General features: G+C 40.3%; 1 protein-coding gene and 1 long non-coding RNA gene across 9 annotated transcripts in view; one reads left to right on the forward strand and one right to left on the reverse strand.

The window, feature by feature from the left end:
• The window catches only part of LOC123000648 (uncharacterized), a 101,012-nt gene extending 90,748 nt beyond the window's left edge, over positions 1-10,264 (reverse strand). Inside the window, exons 1-2 of the long non-coding RNA XR_008961539.1 lie at positions 10,202-10,264; positions 9,829-10,025 (exon numbers count right to left, since the gene is read on the reverse strand). This is a non-coding gene — a long non-coding RNA (uncharacterized LOC123000648). The remainder of the gene's footprint in view (positions 1-9,828; positions 10,026-10,201) is intronic.
• Positions 10,265-10,405: 141 nt separating this feature from the next.
• Positions 10,406-20,309, forward strand: HNRNPA3 (heterogeneous nuclear ribonucleoprotein A3). Of its 8 annotated transcripts, none has more exons than XM_026492477.4 (11): positions 10,406-10,575; positions 12,500-12,622; positions 12,713-12,859; positions 12,938-13,148; positions 13,428-13,517; positions 13,601-13,693; positions 13,779-13,859; positions 14,551-14,694; positions 15,680-15,802; positions 15,903-15,976; positions 18,756-20,309. In XM_026492477.4, the coding sequence occupies exons 1-10, from the start codon at positions 10,504-10,506 to the stop codon at positions 15,953-15,955; spliced, it is 1,137 nt and encodes a 378-aa protein (XP_026348262.1). In that variant the 5' UTR covers positions 10,406-10,503; the 3' UTR covers positions 15,956-15,976; positions 18,756-20,309. The 8 variants fall into 8 exon arrangements, with proteins under 8 accessions (XP_026348262.1, XP_044237387.1, XP_026348261.1 ...); XM_044381452.3 differs by having other exon boundaries at positions 14,551-14,691; XM_026492476.4 differs by having other exon boundaries at positions 10,416-10,575; positions 16,069-20,309.
• The last annotated feature ends 406 nt before the right edge of the window (positions 20,310-20,715 follow it).

The following is a 20,715-nucleotide window of genomic DNA, read 5'->3' on the forward strand; positions in this document are numbered from 1 at the left end:
CATCTGCCTGGCTCCTCCCTAATGATGTGGGAAACAAAGGCAGAAGGAAATGTAGATAAAATTAAATGTTCTTATAACCTGCAGCCCATGGACAAATACTCGAGGCAGGCAGAGTATAGCTTTCCTCCAGGAAGCTCCCAACTGTCTTAATGTTAATGCCTTGCTAGAGGGGGAAAAACAACCTTGGCTTGACAATAATAGCAAGGCCTCAGGTTTGAGGAGTCTTCTTTTAGCATATGAAAATCCTTTTGGAACTTCCCTTATCCTTACTTCCCCCCAACCCAAAGTAAAATAATCAGTTGCTCCCCACAATCCTGGGGCAGCAGGGGGGTGTGGGTGTTGCAGCAGCAGCTTGTTCTGCCCTTGGGTCCTGTTCCAGTCCTTTAATAAAACCACCATTTTGCACTGAAGACGTCTCAAGAATTCTTTCTTGACCGTCAGCTCCTGGACCCCACCAAACCTCACCTATATTCAAAAACTACATCACTAACAACTGGCTCTTATTTGATGCTCATTTCTCAGACTCATTCAAAAGTCTATCCTTAGCTCTGAGGATCAGAGTTGACAGTTCACTCTCAACTTCACCAGTTTTGAGTCCTTCTAGCCCACTTTATTTGGGTCATGTTATCTTGATTCTTCCTACACAGATATGTAGGCAGTTCTTAATTTACAAACAAGTGGAACATTCACATAGTCCCTCTAATCATTTCAGTTCTATCTACCATGCACTCTGGGTGGGATCTGAATTGCATTCATTGATCAGAGATTAATACCAACGCTCTACTGGATTGTCTGTCTCCTTTGAGGACCTGAGGCTTTCCATATCTCTCCCATCTATTGGAATAACAAGTAGGCACTGTGTTGTATGTACACTCATGCAGATTATCTCATTTAACCCTTTAAAAAATATATCACTATTTCTACAGCTACTAATAGAAGTGGCTCTGCTAACTCAAAAGTTTACCTTTCATCTTCTTTCAACTACCTAGCATCAAATCCAACAAAAAGTCATCTTATTTTCTCCATATATTTTCTCTCTAGCCAAGATGTTTTCTCACTTCCCTATGTCAATTTAAGATGCATCAAAGACACCCAAGAACTCTTTCGTGGCCGTCGGCTCCCGACCCCATCAAAGCTCACCTATATTCAAAAATTACATCACTAACGCTCTTGTTTCTAGCACAGTTTCCTTTTCTACTCCAGTCCTGTCATCAGGGATAAATCCAGTGTCCATGTCTAACTAACCTAACACTCTGGTTTCACATTTCCCTGACTTGAACATTTGGCTCCCATTTGGACAATCACAAAGACTTGAAAGACAATCAAGAGCCCGGGCAGGGCTGAACAATAAAGTTCATCTCCTATACAAGACTATTCCCTCAAGACCGGAAGAGGTGACAGAGACTAAAGGAAAATGAAGAAACAGGTGTGCCTGGGTGGCTCAGTCAGTTAAGCCTCTGCCTTTGGCCCAGATCATGATCCCAGGGTTCTGGGATCAAGTACTGCATCAGGTTCCCTGCTCAGTTGGTGAGTCTGCTTCTTCCTCTCCCTCTGCCCCTCCCCACTGCTCATGCTCTCTCTCTCTCACTCAAATAAATAAATAAAATCTTAAAAAAAAAAAAAAAAGAAAGAAAAGAAAAAGAACAGAGAAATATGTTCCAAAAAAAAAAAAAAAAAGAGAGAGAACAAGATAAAACCCCAGAAACAGACCTTAATGAACAAAGATAGGAAGTGCTCTACCTGCTAGAGTTCAGAGCATCCAGTAAAAATCGAAGCCTCAAAACTACCCAATGTTTCTCCTATCACAGTAAAAAAACAAAATTCTTAAAATGTCCGACAAGTCCTGCGTGACCACATCTCCTATTATCTCTGATCCTACTGCAGTTCTCTTCCCCCTCTCTCACTCTGCTTCTACCAAATGAGCTTCCTGGCTCAAATACTCCCAACAAGACCCAGCTTCAGAATGTTAAAAAGAAAGCCACAGGACCAAGATGGAATTACTTGCCCCACCACAGCACTGCAGTTTCAAAACTTCTCCAGGAGTGGAATCTTAAGCCAAAATATGGAATTTTCTGGTAGGCACCACCAGGTAAACTGTTACCTGGGCCCTCTCTGCCAGCCCTAAAGGAAGATGAGGTAATCTACCTAGTAAGACATCTTTCCCCTTAATTCTTTGCCCTAGGGGAAGGACCTTGCCTGAAACAATCTTTCCTTTTCTTTTGCTAAAACTTCTTGCTCTAAGCTTCTTTCTATAAAAGCCTTCCATTTTGTACAACTCCTCACAGGAGGCCCCTCTACTTGCTAGGTGGGATGCTCCCTAATTCATGCTTCCCTTGTTTAATAAAACCAATTTGACCTTTAAAATTTACTCAGTTGAATTTTGATTTTTAACAAGGGTCTCTGCACTTGCTATTTTCTACTCCTATATAATTTATTTATTGTCTGCCTCCCTCACTTTGAATGTAACCTCCATGAATGTTGTCTTTTTTTTTTCTTTCCTGTGATGTATCCCTAGCACCTAAGACATTTTCAGGCACATGGTTGGTGCTCAATAAATATTTGTTGAGTGAATAAATGAATCAATGAATAAGTCACTTGCCCTATTGAGCCAATTACCATAGCTTAGAGGTGCTATCAGCAAGATCCCCAACAACCTCCTTCTTCACAAGAATGTTAACCTTATCTTTTAGAGGCAAACAAAAGGAAGAGCTCCTGCTGGCCTAGACCAGTTTGCACCTGACTCACACCTGCACAGATGGACCTCTGCAGGTGAGCCCTGGAGTGCTGGACAGTTACCTCTACCTCCTTATGTTAAAATCTCCACCCAAGGAGGAGTACAAACCTCGTTAACATAACATATAACGCGTGTATAGGCATGTTTCCTGAATATGCATGCATGACCTTATGCTCACCTCTACATATGATGACAAAACTCCCCTTTCTGAATATTTACCCTAACCCTAAATAAAAAGAACCCACTCACCCTTGCTTGGGGAGTCACAGCTTTGGAAGTTATTTCCTGTGATCTCCTTATTTGCTGCAAATAAATTTTCCTTTGTGTGACAACTCCATTTGGTGTAGTCCTTTATTTGTAACTCACCAAGGAACAAACTCCTTAGTTTAGTTACAAAGTGATACAATATTCCAATTGGCCAGACCTAAGTCAAATGCTGCTCTTGTGGTCAGGGGTGGGATCAGCGAGCTCCCCCTGCACCGTATACTCTAAGAATGAGAAGTGGGTAGTTCCATAAAAAAATCAGAGTATGAGGGGTGCCTGGGTGGCTCAGTCGGTTAAGCATCTGCTTTCAGCTCAGGTCATGATCTCAGGGTCCTGGAATCGAGCCCCGCATCGGACTCTCCACTCAGCAGTGAGTTTGCTTCTCCATCTCTGTCTCCCTCTGTGATCTCTTTTGCTATCATTCTCTCTAAAATAAATAAATAAATTCGTAAAAAAAAAAAAAAAAGAAAAAGAAAAAGAAAAAGAAAATCAGAGTGCAATTACTAGAAGGAAACTAGATGTTAGACAGGTGAAATCACAGATATCCATTCCACAAGATGTGACAAGGGAAGCACAGGGAAGTCATTTGTAAAAGACCTATTACAAAGATTTTTAGCCTTTCCAAACTTTCAAGTTGGAACCTGTCGGACAGCATAATCAGTGTGCATTCATCAATACTTCTAGTATCAAACTACCTCATCCTTTAAATCATCCATCTGGGGGGGGGTGTGTTGGGGAGGAGGGTGTTGTGATCTATTCCATCATCACAACACACTTATCAGAACTGACCGCTACTTTAACCTCCTGGGAAGCATGTACAGATTCCCTGAGGATTCTCAGTGCTACAAATCTCATGGAAACAGAGGGAGAAGGAAATGGAGGAAAGGATCCAGAGGGGATTAGAGAGAACAGTGAAGGGGAGAATTAATGTCCTTAATAAAGACAAGGTAGGAGAACACCAAAAAGGAGGGATAGGCATTATTGTCAATCCCCGGGTTAGGGAGGTATGCTATGGATTGAATATTTGTGTTGCCCCAAAATTCACAGGTTGGAACCCTAATACCAAATGTGCTGGTACTTGGAGATGAGGCCTTTAGTAGGAGACAATCAAGTCAGCAAGGTAGAGTTCTCATGTTGGGCTTAGTGTCCTTATAAAGAAGAAACACAAGAGCTAGTTCTCTTTCTCTTTTTTCCATGTAAGGACACAGCAAGAAGGCAGCCATCTGCAGTCAGGAAGAGGGCTCTAACAAGAAACCAACCATACTGGCACCCTTGATAGACTTCCCAGTCTAAAACTGTAGAAAATAAATGTTTTTAAATTCACCCAATCTCTGGTATTTTGCTAAAGTGGCCTGAACTAAGTCAAAAGAATTAACACTGAGAATAGAAAAATTAATTTGATGGTTAGATAATCATTTATGACTTTGAAGAAATTTTCCATAGCCTGAGGAACAAACTAGATTATGAACACTTAAGAAATGAGTTGCTGATGAGGAAGTGTAGATACATCACAAAATGAAGAGTGAACAAATTGTTTAAGAGACTGAGAGCCTACTCTAGACAGGGCACTACACTAGGCATCAGGTCAGCCTCATAGGTATATGACAGAACATTCTACACAGGGCACTGGGCTCTGGAGAGTCCTGGTTTGGCTTGATACTCTGATGTCAGTCTTGAAATTCTTACTAATTTTTGAACAAGGGGTGCTGCATTTTCATTTTGCACTAGGCCAAAAATATTTCATTCATTGTTTGTTTGTTTATTTATTTATTTATTTATTTATTTATTTTTAAAGACTTTTTAAAGAACATTTATATCACAGAGAGTGAGTGCAAGCACAAGCAGGGGGGGCAGCAGGCATAGGGAGAGGGAGAAGCAGGCTCCCCACTGGGCAGGGAGCCCAATGTAGGGCTCAATCCCAGGACCCTGAGATCATGACCTGAGCTGAAAGCAGATGCTTAAACGACTGGGCCACCTGGGGAACCCCTTATTCACTTATTTCTTCAAAAACAAACGAGTTGCCTACTATGAGACAGCCACTCTTGTACACAAGTCTTTGGAGACATGATGAAAGAGGTAGTGAATGTGACAGATACAGGACAGAAAATCTTTTAAGAAAAGGTTGTTACTTTCAAGAATAGTAAAATGTACAAAGAGCTATGATGTAACATTCCACCTCAACTCCTCAGTTGTAGGGCCTATATGACCCTGATCAATTTATTCAACTTCCTAAACCCTAGTTTACTCACCTAAAAAAAATGGCAATAATGGGACCTACTCCTAAGGTTGCTAAGCGAATCAAATGAGATCAGGAATAGAAGGTGCTTAGAAAAGTGCCAGGTATACGGTACGTGTCCAAAAATGTGACTATAGGGGCGCCTGGGTGGCTCAGTTGGCTAAGTGTCTGCCTTTGGCTCAGATCCTGATTTCAGGGTCCTGGGATCAAGCCCCTGCCTCTGACAGCATGAGATCCCTGCTCAGCAGGGAGTCAGCTTCTCCCTCTCCCGCTGCCCCTCCCCCACCTTGTGCAAGTGTGTGCACATCTTCTCTCTCTCAAATAAACAAACAAAATCTTTTTTAAAAATGTGACTATAATGAATTTTCAGCACTTAGCAGTGCCTGGCACATAGAGTTCAATAAATTACTCGTTTATTAAGTGGGGGTTAAATGAAAACTTCAGATCAATCTGGATAGTTTGATATATTTTTGTATAAATGAAATAGTTATGGTTACATATATACATTCATATATTTATTTATTTGAGAGAGAGAGCAAGCACGTGCGTGTGCACAAGCAGGGGGAGGGGTAAAGGGAGAAGGAGAAGCCGATTCCTGCTGAGCAGGGAGCTCCAAATGGGGCTCTATCCCAGCACCCTGAGACCATGACCTGAGCTGAAGGCAGGCGCTTAACTGACTGAGCTACCTGGGTGCCCCATACGCATTCATATATTTTTAATACATTCATTAGGTCTAGAAGAAAATATAAATGGAATTTTGTTGTGTTTTACTTTATATACTCCTTATGTAAAAACCAAGATTTTGGGACACCTGGGTGGCTCAGTCAGTTAAGCAGCTGCCTTCGGTTCAGGTCATGATCCCAGGGTCCTGGAATCAGTCCCGCATCAGCAGGGAGCCTGCTTCTCCCTCAGCCTATCACTCCCCCTGCTTGTGCTCTCTTTTGCTCTCTGACAAATAAATAAAATCGTTAAAATAAATAAAAATAAAACACAGGATTTTAGAAAAATAAAGTTATTATCATATTCTGAATATAGTGGTGGGTAACAAAGCTTATATTACAATTCCTCCTAAGAATTACCTTCCTCCTTCCAAAACATTTTCAATCAATTTTCTTTCTCTTTTAGTTCTGACTCTGACATAATTCGCTATTATTCTTAGAAAAAATCAACTCCTGGGGCTCCTGGGTGGCTCAGTCGTTAAGTGTCTGCCTTCGGCTCAGGTCATGATCCCAGAGTTCTGGGATCAAGTCCCACATCACGCTCCCTGCTCAGCAAGAAGCCTGCTTCTCCCTCTCTCACTCCCCCTGCTTGTGTTCCCTCTCTCGCTGTGTCTCTCTCTGTCAAATAAATAAAATCTTTAAAAAAAAAAAAAGAAAAAGAAAAAGAAAAAATCAACTCCTTGATCTGCAGAACAACTTCCTCATTCATAAAATTAGGCACACAATCTAGGTAGTGCTTCACAACTACTGAACTTTGGCATGCTGGTGTCCTGAATGTGGATTAAGGAACTGACCTCTCCTGCAATGGGGCAGTTCAGAGGGTTCAGGGAGAGCCAGAGCTCCCTGGGTCAGTACCTCTGGCCATGAGCTGCCTTGTTTAGGTCTCCTTAAGGCAGCCTGTGTGGAGCAGTCCAGGATGTATGCCAAAGCAGCAGCAAGCACTGTGGACAACAACCAGCACTTAAGTCCTGCTGAGTGTGCATGGCCAAGGAGATGCCTGTCACATGGGCATCCACATGCAAAGCACTTCAGTGCACATCATGGACCAGAGATATGTTGGAGCCAATGCTCGAGTTTGTGATCCAGATATCCTAGGGGCAGAGCACAAAGTCTCGGGTAGTTTGTTAGAGGGTGAAAGAGGAGCCTGGGCAGAGTGGGGTTTCTGGTGGGCTCAACTCCAGGCAATGCCCTTAATATTCTTCTTAACATGTAGTGGCTATTTCTATCCCTTTGTAGCAATGCACTCTTTTTTTGGTGCCCAGATTAGCTGCTGACAGTGCATGCATGTTCTGAAAGCTAGAGTTTCAATGTGGAAATCCAGATAAAAAATACACTATTGGGTTCCAAATCCATTTGCATTATCTTATGACATTGCAATATTACATCTGTCAGTAAAAGAATTATTATTCTTTAAATATAATTATAATTGTAAATTTTGAATGGTTGCCCCAAAATGATTTTAAGTATTTTATCACCCACTTACGTGATCAGAGTCCCTCACCGATAATTACTATTCGGAATATGAGAAGTTTATCATTAAAAAGTTAAGATCACGGGCAGCTGGGTGGCTCAGTTGGTTGAGCGTCTGCCTTTGGCTCGGGTCATGATCCCATGGTCCTGGGGTTGAGCCCCACATCGGGCTCCCTGCTCAGCGGAGAGCCTGCTTCTCCCTCTGCCTCCCCCCGCACTTGTGCGCGCTCTCTCTTTCTCTCACACACTCTCTCTCTCAAATAGATAAAATCTTTTAAAAAAAAAGAGAGAAGTTTAGATCAGAAACTGCATAAAGTCACTTCAACCATAAAACCTAGTATCAAAATATATTCACAGAAACAAGTTCAAGTTGATCATTTAAAAATGTGGAAAAATTTATTTGGGTTATTCAAATGCAATTTCTAATATCTTCTCTAACACAGTGTAATTTATAATTACATAAAGATAATGCTATGAATTTTTTTTTTACCATCGTTTAGATGCTTCCAAATCTCATCTAGGTAACCTAGTGTGCTGTGCAAAAATTATCATTTTCTGTATGTGCTGTGATATGCAAGAAGTTGAGAGGCCCTGATATAATTTATTTATAAAGTGTGTCTGCCACCTCATCTTACGCTAGGACCCTTGTTCCCTGCTTCCCACCCCATATACTCTCTTTCCTCTCTATCACATTTCAAAGAGAGCCAGGGCTACAGGGATAGACAACGGCTAAGATTCAAGTCTGTATCCAACAGGGTCAAGAACTCCAGCATGGATATTTGTATGAGATACCATGCGGCTGCAGGGCTGGAGGGTAAGCTTAGACAAAAGCATAAAAAATAGCTAATGTCTAAAAATCACAGAGTCTGGATGAACAACAAACCTGGACAAATCCAAAGAGAGGATCTACATTTACTGAAGGACAAAAGACGAGAATAAATGGACTGATAAACCAGGTTCCTGGGTGAAGTACTTAATATCACATCCCCCATCATTTCTCATATGAATATAAGAATTTAATACAATTCAGGGACGCCTGGGAGGCTCAGTTGGTTAAGCGGCTGCCTTTGGCCCAGGTCATGATCCCAGGGTCCTGGGATCGAGTCCTGCATCAGGCTCCCTGCTTGGCGGGAAGTCTGCTTCTCCCTCTCCCTCTTCCCCTCCCACTGTTCCTTCTCTCTTTCTTTCTTTCAAATAAATAAATAAAATCTAAAAAAAAAAAGAATTTAATACAATTCAAAAGAGAAAGAATAGCAGCAAATTATGATTGTTATTATTGATTAGAAATAACTTGGTTAGGAAACATCTGGACGAACATGTCCTATAGTGAAGCCAAGTGATCAGTCTTCTTGATCACCCTTGAAGCGCCTCTTAGGTACCTTGGTGTGGATACCATCTTCCTAAGGTCTTTAACTTTGTGTTTTTCTAAGTACACGAATTGATGAAATTATGCATGACTGTTTCACAGTAATCAAACTCACAAAGCTTTGATGTATAAGCAAAACACTGGGGTAAACATTTTCTGAACGTCTTAACTACTGTTGTTGGCTATTAGGAGTACCTGATAAGAATACATAATTGTTTGCTTTTGATATGGAATCATAGTAACAGGAGGAGGCTGGTTTGGAGGGTTATTTCATCCAAGTACATGAAGGCCTGGTGACTGGTTTCTGCTGCAGAACAAAGTACTTTTTGTTCATGTCTCCCAAATAAAACACCTGTTCCGCTTGGCAGTGGTAGATAAATACCAACAAATTCTTATTCTTTGTGTTCTCTTTTCTAAACTCCAAACCGACCATTCCCCATTTGTTAACAAGAACTGTTTTTCAAGGAATTTATAATATATTTGACTTTATTTCTAATCTTTCCAAGGGAGGACTTGATCAATTCTAAAGGAGGTGCTCTTATGCACTGCTACATTAAAATACAGGGCATTTCTTAGCAGGGCAGGGAGACTTGTAAATTGTGGTCACTTTTATCAGCACCTTTCTTTAAATATGGATCCGTAGACTATTAATTCACAGCTCTCAAAGGTGTTGGAGATCACCTAATTTCACCCCCACTTTCATTTAAAAAACTAAAACAAAAGCTCAGTAAGGTCGAATGACTTGAAATTACTTCGCTAGATCAAGAAAGGATTATTAGATCTCTGGTTTCTAACTCTTTTATCTCGTTCGTTATACTTCGAGACCGAGCTGGAAACATTAAGGTAAAAAAATCACTCGCGCATAGAAGACTATCTGCCCATCCTTTTAGAAATCTTGTAAATCATTCCTTAAATTAAATCCGCGAGAACAGCTGCTTCAGCTCTTTCCACAGTAACCAGAAGTTAAGTAAACAGTGGCGACAGATTTCTTGAGTTCGGTGAGTACTTTATGAACTAACCTCGATCAGTTCTGCCTCACCTCATTAAGGGTGAAATTTCACTATGTCAGCCGCGTTTTTGAGGCCTTTCCAACGTGCCCAAGATTCATATAAGTCGGGGGTCGCAGGACTGTTCAGTGCGGGCCCTCACAGTGGGCGTCTCAGTCACAGAAACTGGTCTCTGGCATACGGAAGAGTGTGAGGAGATGCCGAGGGGCCCAGAAGGCTTTCTTACAACCTTGAAATACAAGAAAGAAAAGTGGAGTTTTATTCAGGCACCGGAAAGAAATGAACTCGCAAGTGAACACCGAGAGGCCTACGTGGGGGTGGGGAAAAAAACGCAAGAAGAAAGAGAAAGGCCTTTTTCTCCCGTGACGAGCGGTCACAAGGCCTTCTCCCGACGTGGGCGCTCACCATTGGCTGAGTCCAAGCGGACGTCACCACAGCAGCCCGGGCGCGAACGGCGGAAAGGGCGGCACCGCACTGGAAGTTGGAGAGACGCGCGCGTTCCCGCGGCCCGGCCCGCCCCCGTTCCTCGCCAGCCAACCCGCTCGCCCATACTCTCTTCGCGCCCAGTTGGCCACGCCCCTTCCCGGCTCGCCCCTCCCCCACCAGCACGGCGGCGCGCGGAAAGCGCGTCACGTGATGACTAGCCCCGCCTCTTCCTCTCGGTCCCATATTGAACTCGAGTTGGAAGAGGCGAGTCCGGTCTCAAAATGGAGGTAAAACCGCCGCCCGGTCGCCCCCAGCCCGACTCCGGCCGTCGCCGCCGCCGCCGGGGGGAGGAGGTATTAGGGGGAGAGCGGGGGGTTGATGGGTAGTGGCCGGCGTGGGGGGCTTAGCTCGGTGGGAGCGGGGAGGCCGGGTGGACCGGATCGGCCGTCCCGCGCTCTGCGTTGAGACGGGCGGTGGGGGGGGAGGGGAGCGGGCCGCGGAGGCCTTCTTGGGGCCCCTCGCCCTCCTCGCTTTCTCCTTCGGCTGCACAGGTGGCCCCTCGGAGGCGCTGCGTGGCTGGGGAGACCTCGGGAGGGGACCCGGCCCGCCGGCCGCGCGGCCTCGGATTCGAGGCCGAGGGCGGCATGGCGGGCCCCGGCGGGAGCGGTTGGGAGGAGGCGGTGGGGGAGGGGAAGGGACGAGCAGTCACATCCGGGCGAGCGAGCGAGCAGGCGGGCGGCGGCCACATTGACATTGATCCGCTGCCGCGTTACGAAATGGCGCATTGGGCCGCAATGGCCGCCGCCTCGCTCCGCCGCCGGGAAAGAGCGCGGGATTGGAAGGAAGCGCGAGTAGGCGGCCCGGCAGAAAATGCCACAAATGGCCTCGAATCTTGCGGCCTAGTGCTTTCGCTGAAGTTACTGCCGGCGCGTTTCTAGTCCTTTCAGATATCTTTAAGGCGACGAGAATTTAACTCTCCTGTTTTTTCTTCGCAGTACCCTGTTGACAGTACGAAATTTTTAAAAAGTTTGCTGCTTTAAAATACTTCCTGATCTGCCATTCTTGCTAAAGTACTTAGAATTACACGTATTTTCGCGCCATGTGGGTCGGCTCTGGTTGTAGTTTTTCTTGAATTTTTGTTTGAGAGGGCTGCAACCAAAGTTGAATTTTTCATGTGTTTGAGATAATTTCATGTGGGTTATAATTTCTTGTCATCTCCGTGTTCTATCGATTAAATGTATTAACCAAGATTTGAAAAGATGAGACCAAGTGAATTGATGCTTTAGGCTATTAATCATTTAACATTTTTTTCTAGTATGTGACAGTCTTTTCATATTAAATGCCTTAACATCTCTACTTTGGAAGACACATGAAGACATTAGAATGTAAATGTGAGCCCCTTTATTTAAGGACTTTGGATGAACTATACTTAATGCATGCATTGAATGGCAGTTCATGTAATTTAGTGAGGAGCTAGTTCAGTTGCAAAACAGTTCGGACCGTATCTTTTTAAAAATCTCAGTTCCTGTTCTCCATTATTGTCAAAAAGTATATACTATATTTAATACAAATGCAACCTGCCCTTTTTGTGACCCTGTAATATCTTTTTGAAACTTTTGCCCTGTAATACAAGTGCAAATAGGTAACTTTACAGTATAAAACCTGGAACATAAATTGGTTACAGAAAGCTATCAGGATAATGGTCGGTTTCTTTTTGTATTCTGGGGTGGGGGATAATGCTGGTTTACTCTTTAATTGCATAATACCTATTTTAACCTTGCTGTGCTTGAAACTGAAGGATTTTTAAAAATTTGCCACTCAGAACCTTTAAGTTACATACTTCACAGTTTTGTGGTTTAACATGGAATGTTTGAAGTGTAGACTGATGAGGGAAGACATGAAAAATGGTGTGGATGGAACACTACTACAGCACTTTGGTTTCTTAAAGAGCAGTTTGTCAGTAGCAACTTTTAAAATAATTTGTCCCCAGGTACTTTTAGTTGTAGTCTAAAGTTAAAGGACTTTGATTCTGGAATTTTCTTGGACTTAAATGTAGTTCAGGTGATGTCGGCATTTGAAAGGCTGTATAGATTTTTTTTTGGTACTTGGGTACCTTTAACCATTTGATGCGTGATCTTATTCCAATTTTTAATTGGACAAAATGTTAATGGTACATGAATTTGATGCTGAGTTTATTATTTGTAGCAGATTAAAGACGTCTACATTTCAGCAATTCACCTGCTAAAAGAAATAATTAAAACGTATTTGTTTCCTCAGGGCCATGATCCAAAGGAACCAGAGCAGTTGAGAAAACTGTTTATTGGTGGTTTGAGCTTTGAAACTACAGATGATAGTTTAAGAGAACATTTTGAAAAATGGGGTACACTTACAGATTGTGTGGTGAGTTACTAAAGGAACAGAAAAAAAGGTTGTTAAAGGGTGTAGGACCTCTACAGATGTATTTCAATACTCAAAATTTTTGTTTTGTAGGTGATGAGAGACCCCCAAACAAAACGTTCCAGGGGTTTTGGTTTTGTGACTTACTCTTGTGTTGAAGAGGTGGATGCAGCAATGTGTGCCCGACCACACAAGGTTGATGGGCGTGTAGTGGAACCAAAGAGAGCTGTTTCTAGAGAGGTATTTTGATAATATTATGCTTTGTGACACGTGAGATTGTTGGAGAATTTGGGTTTTGACTTATTTTTTTATTTGTAGGATTCTGTAAAGCCTGGTGCCCATCTAACAGTGAAGAAAATTTTTGTTGGTGGTATTAAAGAAGATACAGAAGAATATAACTTGAGAGACTACTTTGAAAAGTATGGCAAGATTGAAACCATAGAAGTTATGGAAGACAGGCAGAGTGGAAAAAAGAGAGGATTTGCTTTTGTAACTTTTGATGATCATGATACAGTTGATAAAATTGTTGGTAAGTAGAAATTTATTGGGACTTGAATGAGAAAACAGAAAAGGTCCCTTTGTGCTATGTTAGATTTGCCAAATTGCTTATCATTTTGTATTGTTTGATAGCATATATAACATATGGTTCAGTTTTCATAAATGACATTTTAGAACACTCCCTCATTCTCACTCAGTCACTACTTACTTGATATTTGAGTAAGTTATGTAGTGATAAAGGTTATCATTTATATGTTTTTCCAAACCTCAAATAACTTCTGTTTGTTTGTTTGATTAAAACAAATTTTAGTTCAGAAATACCACACTATTAATGGGCATAATTGTGAAGTGAAAAAGGCCCTTTCTAAACAAGAAATGCAGTCTGCTGGATCACAAAGAGGTGAGTAGTACAATAGATACACCTACAGTAGGTGCGAGTGGCATTTGTAAAGTTTTTAAAGCTCTCCTTTGCCCGTGTTAAAGGTCGTGGAGGTGGATCTGGCAACTTCATGGGTCGTGGAGGAAACTTTGGAGGTGGTGGTAACTTTGGCCGTGGTGGAAACTTTGGTGGAAGAGGTAAGAGGGGTCTTTGATTGTGTCTGTCTGAAATTTATTGGTAAGTTGTATGTTTATTTTTAATTCATGCCTTGATTTTCTTCAGGAGGCTATGGTGGTGGAGGTGGTGGCAGCAGAGGTAGTTATGGAGGAGGTGATGGTGGATATAATGGATTTGGAGGTGATGGTAAGTTTTTAATGGATGTTTGATACTTTGATTTTGTTTCTGTACTTTATGGAAGGTTACATATTTGTTTATATTTTTATTTCAGTTATAACTTGCGTGGCTTCACCATTAAAGTATTCTGAACTAGATTTTTTCCCCCCTAAATTTGTAGCATTAGCGAGTTCTTTTTTGGCCAGTAACATTTATTTTACTAGTGTTTGAGCTGAATTGTCTGTCTCAGGAGACTGTTCACTGTTTTCTTTAGTGAACTTTAATTTCTAAAAATTAGAAAAATTTTTTTTAGTGTGAAAAGGTATTTATGCATTTGTCTTAATCCTCACAAGGCTAGGCTTTTTTTTTTTTTTTTTTTTTTTTTTTTTTTAAGGTTATTTGACAGCCAGAGAGTACAAGTGGGGGGTGGAGGGGAATGGCAGAGGGAGAAGGAGAAGCAGGTTCCCCACGGAGCAGGGAGCCTGATGCAGGGCTCAGTCCCAGGACCCTGGGATCATGACCTGGGCCTAGGGCAGATACTTAACCAAGTGAGCCACCCAGGCACCCCAGCCCAGGTTTTTGATGCTCTGTTAATGAGGTATTACCAGTTTTTAGAATGTTAAGTCATTGGTTTATTTTCAAGTTGATCAGTTGGTAATACAGGGTTCAGTAACTTGACTTAACACATTTATGTTTTTGTGTGACTCCCAATTTTTTTAAGGTGGCAACTATGGTGGTGGTCCTGGTTATAGTAGTAGAGGAGGCTATGGTGGTGGTGGACCAGGATATGGAAACCAAGGAGGCGGATATGGTGGTGGTGGTGGAGGATATGATGGTTACAATGAAGGAGGAAATTTTGGAGGTGGTAAGCTTTCACTTGTTCTAAATGTTCAAAATTGTTTATAGTTCATAACATATTTGAAAATATTAAAATGCAACATTTTGTTAAATAGTAATACTAGGAAATACTCAAATGATGAAAGATTAAACTGAATTTTCTCGCTTTGCTGGCTATTGAACAATTGGTAAAATACGTTCGCTGTTTATGTAATTGAAATGGACATTTTTCATTAATGTACTTATTGTCAGAATTCTGGGCATTTTTAAATTGGACAAATGGGAACTGCAAATTGAACATGCAGACACACTGAAATGAAATGGTCTGGAGTTAAGGGGACAGAAGTCCTAGGTACATTTCAGACAATAAGCAAGTTTGCATCATTATTCTATGATAACTACAGGTAAAGCGCTTTGTTATAAATAATGCACTGAATTTTTTGGGTGTGCATTAAAGTTCTGACAAGGTTTTTAGGGTTTGGTTTTTTTTTTTTTTTTTAATTTTTAAATTTTTCTTTATTTTTAATCCCTCTATGCCCAACATGGGGCTCGAACTCGGACCCCAAGATCAAGAGTTGCATGCTCTACCCACTGAGCCAGCCAGGCACCCCTAGAAAATTTTTTTTAACAGCCAATTTAAAGTACCTTCTTTGTCATTGACTTAGAAGTTGTGCTGTGTCCAAATTGGAGTGAATCAAGCACAGTTTTGATGGGGTTAGTGGTATGAAGCCAAGAATGTGCAAGGATGTTGGCATCTGATGTAGAACAAAAGATGACATGTATTCACATACATGTTCTTCTGGACCATCTTCACTCTTTTCCCTCTCTTAATGCCTGAAGTCTGCAAACGGCCTCTGTTGTGGAGTCCGTAGCTCTATATATGGTTTTCGAAGGGTTGCATTGTACATTTCCTAGAGTGTGCTGTCATGATTATGGAAAGATAATACGCACGTGTATTAAAAGAGGAAAATAATTGTGTAGGTTAACCACAAGTAAAACTTTTGTAATTTCAGGTAACTATGGTGGTGGTGGGAACTATAATGATTTTGGAAATTATAGTGGACAACAGCAGTCAAATTATGGACCCATGAAGGGGGGCAGTTTTGGTGGAAGAAGCTCGGGCAGTCCCTATGGTGGTAAGTTCTCCCCCTCCACTTTTAGTTAAAATTTCTCATGGATTTCTTAATTTAAAAACTTAAAAACATTTTTTTAAAAAACAACCTGTGTTATTTCTAGGTGGTTATGGATCTGGTGGTGGAAGTGGTGGATATGGTAGCAGAAGGTTCTAAAAAAAAATTCAGAAGAAAAGGGTAGGTATCTTTAAAATTTTATATTGATGATAAAGAATATGTGGAACTGTTCACTGAGTGTAATAATTTTTTTATCCTGTATTATTCAACAGGCTACAGTTCTTAGCAGGAGAGAGAGCGAGGAGTTGTCAGGAAAGCTGCAGGTTACTTTGAGACAGTCGTCCCAAATGCATTAGAGGAACTGTAAAAATCTGCCACAGAAGGAACGATGATCCATAGTCAGAAAAGTTACTGCAGCTTAAACAGGAAACCCTTCTTGTTCAGGACTGTCATAGCCACAGTTTGCAAAAAGTGCAGCTATTGATTAATGCAATGTAGTGTCAATTAGATGTACATTCCTGAGGTCTTTTATCTGTTGTAGCTTTGTCTTTTTCTTTTTCTTTTCATTACATCAGGTATATTGCCCTGTAAATTGTGGTAGTGGTACCAGGAATAAAAAATTAAGGAATTTTTAACTTTTCAATATTTGTGTAGTTCAGTTTTTCTACATTTTAGTACAGAAACTTTAACAAAATGCAGTTTTGAAGGTGTTTCCTTGTGAGTTAACAAGTAAAGAAGATCATTGTTAATTACTATTTTGTATGAATTTTGCTAAAGTTAACTGTAAAGAAACACCTGCTGACTTGCAGTTTAAGGGGAATCTATTCTCCGCATTTCCAAACCATGAAATGAATGGGCTCTGACATGTGGAGAGAATAGATATTTGTATGTTTGCAATGTGTGTTTTAGATAAATAGAATTGGGTATTTAAATTAGCATATTTGTGAATTTAATAGCGTTAAGATTTACCTTCAAATGAAAAAATCTCAAAATTCCTATTTGGTTTTTGTGCATTTTCTTTCAAAATGTAATCATATGATTTTAGTGTGTGAGTTTTGCTGAGAGTCCTAGCTGTGTTTAGAACATCTCCATTCTACATTCACCTTGGTCACGTGTGAACTGCCATAGTTTTATTTGGGTGTAAAGAATGTCTACTGCCCTCTGTTTAAAATTCTGGAAAGGGGTAGTGGATGTTTTCCCTTCCCTTAAAAACCATTCTTAAAAACTTCAAAATACAGGACCACTAAGCCTGTGTCTGAGCAAATTAGTGGCTACCCTTTTTTTTTTTTCCTTTTCAAAGCACAAGAGGCCCATAAGTCTTCAGTTATTTTCCTTGGTTTAATATATATATATTTTTTTGATACAAGCTTTCAGAAGCAAGAGAATAAAAATCATGCATTGTTGAACCCTTAACTGGCTGGCATGCTTTCCTGTTTGTACCCTCTGTATTTTATTGGATAAAACCGAGGACAGTCTAGATAAAATCCCAAATGACTTTACTGCAGTAGAAGTGTAGCACAGTTGCTTAGTACAAGCTTCTCACTTCCCAGAGACCTGAATTCAAATTTGAATAGTCTGAGTTCTTGCTTACTTAAAATCCAAAAGAACACACTGTTATTCCATGTGTATGCTTGAACCTAAATCATGTTGGTATGAGTTAACAGTTTGGTTTGGAAGACCTTGGTTGAGAAGAGTTTCAGATAAGGTCATATATATAAACACCAATGTCTACTGTTTTGCGCCAGCTAGTGCTTACAATTTCATTCAAGCCCTAAGTTATGTGCTCTGCTGTTATTCTTTCTTTGGCAGTTGAACGTTGAATTCGAGATTATTTTTGTTTTCAGAAGTACTAAGCAAAAACAAGCAATAAAAAGGGGAATGGGGCGTGCTAGTGTTTGAATATGCTCTCTTGTTGCTCTAATTCTGTGCCTCTGTGCATTATTAATATTTGGATGCATGCAATGCCAGCATGGAAATCGGTCTTCACAGATACTGCAGTTCTCCAGAAAACACTCACAAACCAATAAATGTAACAGACAACATTCCATTTGTTAACGGACATATGTGAATAAGCAGCGTAGAAAATAGGCTAATATTAGAAAATGGTTAAGTCTTTAACAACTTCAAATGTGGTTATATAAATGGACACTGTCAATGTTCATAACTTAAACCTGGGTACCTGGTCAAAGTACTGCTTGGGAAACATTTTATTAAAATTGAGCTAAATTGTCTCAAGTTCTTTTATTCCATATAATAAAGGTTGAAGGAATGGGGGAGATTAACATTTCCTGTTTGTTTGTGAAATTGTTTGACACAACCTTGACAGTATCCTTTAATGGCATATGAGGTTAATTGTACTGTTAACAAACTTTCTATGTTCTGGAACTAGTTTAATAGTGAAAATATTTTCAGTAAGTTGATGTTTGCAACCTATAAGCAGGTGAAATCTGTGTATGTGACCTGTTTATAAGTTGTATTAGCTTAGTTTTTGTGAACAGTGTGGAAAAGTAAGCCATGAGGAGAGCGATTTAACCAGCTTTAAAGGACCTAAGATGTGCATTTTAAGCACAGTCTGGATCAAAGGAGACTCACTAAGACAGGACTTCAGCAGCCTTTTGAGTATGGACAAGTCAGCATAAATAAAGAATGACAAGGCAGCAGCAAGAGCTTCAACTACAGAGAAGTGAAGGCATAAGATACTATGGTGATAGTGAGCAACTTTCCAAAAGCTAGTTAAATCTGCTTATTACAACTGAAATATCGAAGAAAGTCTAGCAGGAAGGAGCTCTTCGCCTATTGGAACATCAATGAGAGATAGTTGCCACAGTCACTAGGTCTAGCATTTAGACCTGCAAGGAAGGGCAATAAGCATTTAGGTAAGGCTTGAATTTGAATTTTTTCACTAATTAAAGAGTAATTTTTTGTAAAGCAAGGTAAGAGTAATCTTTTTGATTTGCAGGTTGAATGAGAACCCTTCTTGCCTAAATGAGGAATGTCTTTCCTACCATCTTAAATACGAAGGTTTCTGGCTGGGTAAGGTTTGTAGCTCACAGTAAAAGCTGATGACACCATTTGTTTCCCTACAAGTACACCTTACATATTTTCAAACTAGTAGGTACATTGGCAAAATTATTCAGCTGAACACTCTGAGAACCACATCCAACACACAAAACCGTTTAAGGCCCTGCAACAACCATGAGTATCTTGAGTCAGATGTGGCCCATGTATATAATTCATTCTTGGTGTCTTTAGGGTACAGGTGATTTTTGGTAAGAGGAGGAGTAAGGTAATAAGCATGACACAACAAAAGCACTAAAGTGCCAATCCTCATTTGTCAGGTGAACAGATAGAAAAATGGTCTTCATTCAAGTGGCCTCATAAATTCTCTTGCATATAAATTCAGGGAATTATTTGAACTAATAAGATACATTTTTGGTTCTTTTTATCCAGTTGTCCAGAACTAGTAGGGCCTAATTATGCTAATGTTTCCTTTTTAAAAGATTTCCCAAAGAATGATTAAGATATTAGTTACTATTCATATCAGTTGCTGGTTATTCATAAGGGCTATTGCTGCCTCAAAAGGGCTTGTTAAAAATTGAGATTTGAGGGGTACCTGGCTGGCTCAGTCGGTAGAGCACGCAATTCACACTTGGGTTTATGAGTTTAAGCCCCATATTGGGCAAACACTTGGACAGGCATCATACAGTTTCTAAATTATAAGGTTTATAAGTAGATAGGTTACTTTGCCTAAGTTTATTCTCAGAAAATGACTGGTTGGCTCTATTTCCGTACCTAAATCAGGACTGAATTTCTACACATAGAATGAAGTGTTGAAGAAGGTAATAGTCTTTTAATGATAAATTTTCTTTACTGGTTTTAGTGTGAAATTAAGACAGGAAACATTTTTTAAAAGGCATTGTTCTTTACAGTCCATCTCATTTCTTATGAAATAAAGTGATTTTATTTAAATGTAGCTCCACTGTCATTCCTGAAAAATGTGCTCTTCCGTCATAGCACCAGTTTAAAAAAAAAAAAGGGTTCTAAAGAAGGGGAAATGGTTGAGGCAAACTTTTCAGCTGATCTTGTCAAGCTATCTCACATGTTACTGCTTCCCACGCTACATTTTTTCAAAAAAACCCCAAGAAACCTGATGCACACTGAAATCTTGAAGAAAACTGGGTAATAAAGATTTGTTAAGTATCTGAACAACTGAAATAAGCTTGTTTTTTAAGAGTTCCACTATGTAAGCCACAACTTGAAACCTTTCTAGTTAAGAGCAGTATCTTGGAGTTCCAATAATTGATGTCACAAGTAGTCGGATAATTTGCAAATTAATGCAGGGGTGATGAAAGGATTGTTAGCCTATATAATACTCAAGATTACTTTTAAATTTCAATGTTTTATCCTGATTTTTAAGATTAAGAGGTGGTCTGTAATGGATTCAAATGTTTCATTTGTAGTATAATGAAATGTTTACAGAAAGATAACTTTTTCATTAAAATATTTTTAGAAATGTGTGTGTTGTTTTTGTTGCTTCACAGTGTTCATGTGATTTAAACACTAGGTGAATATTACATTATTAGTAAAATAAAGGGAAACTTGGAATGATCCTTTACAAAGCAGTAAATTTTAAAGATGGATTCTATTCAGTGGAAAACAAATATGTGACACTAGAAATAGGTGTGGAAAAAATAAACCAAAAGCCTATTAGGGATGTAAGCCTTGAATACCAGAATACTGGGGTGGCAAGTGAGGAATGTGAACTTTGGGGAAAGAAATAGTTAAGGTTATGATACCCCACCACCCCCACCAAAAGCAGTGGATTGGTTGAGTCTGCTGTGGTGTGAGGGTGGGCTGGGAGGAAAAAACATGAAATTTCATCAAACTGCATTACTGCATTTTAACCCAAATAAAGGTGA

Source organism: Ursus arctos, unplaced genomic scaffold, assembly GCF_023065955.2.
Source record: "Ursus arctos isolate Adak ecotype North America unplaced genomic scaffold, UrsArc2.0 scaffold_1, whole genome shotgun sequence".
In the NCBI taxonomy this organism is placed as follows: Eukaryota; Metazoa; Chordata; class Mammalia; order Carnivora; family Ursidae; genus Ursus; species Ursus arctos.

Bases quoted from the DNA above. Each gene is read 5' to 3' on its own strand.
- HNRNPA3 (XM_026492477.4), top strand. From the start codon at position 10,504: ATGGAGGTAAAACCGCCGCCCGGTCGCCCCCAGCCCGACTCCGGCCGT. The intron at 10,576-12,499 runs GTATTAGGGGGA...TTGTTTCCTCAG, and splicing joins GCCGCCGCCGGGGGGAGGAG to GGCCATGATCCAAAGGAACC. The intron at 13,518-13,600 runs GTGAGTAGTACA...CCCGTGTTAAAG, and splicing joins GTCTGCTGGATCACAAAGAG to GTCGTGGAGGTGGATCTGGC.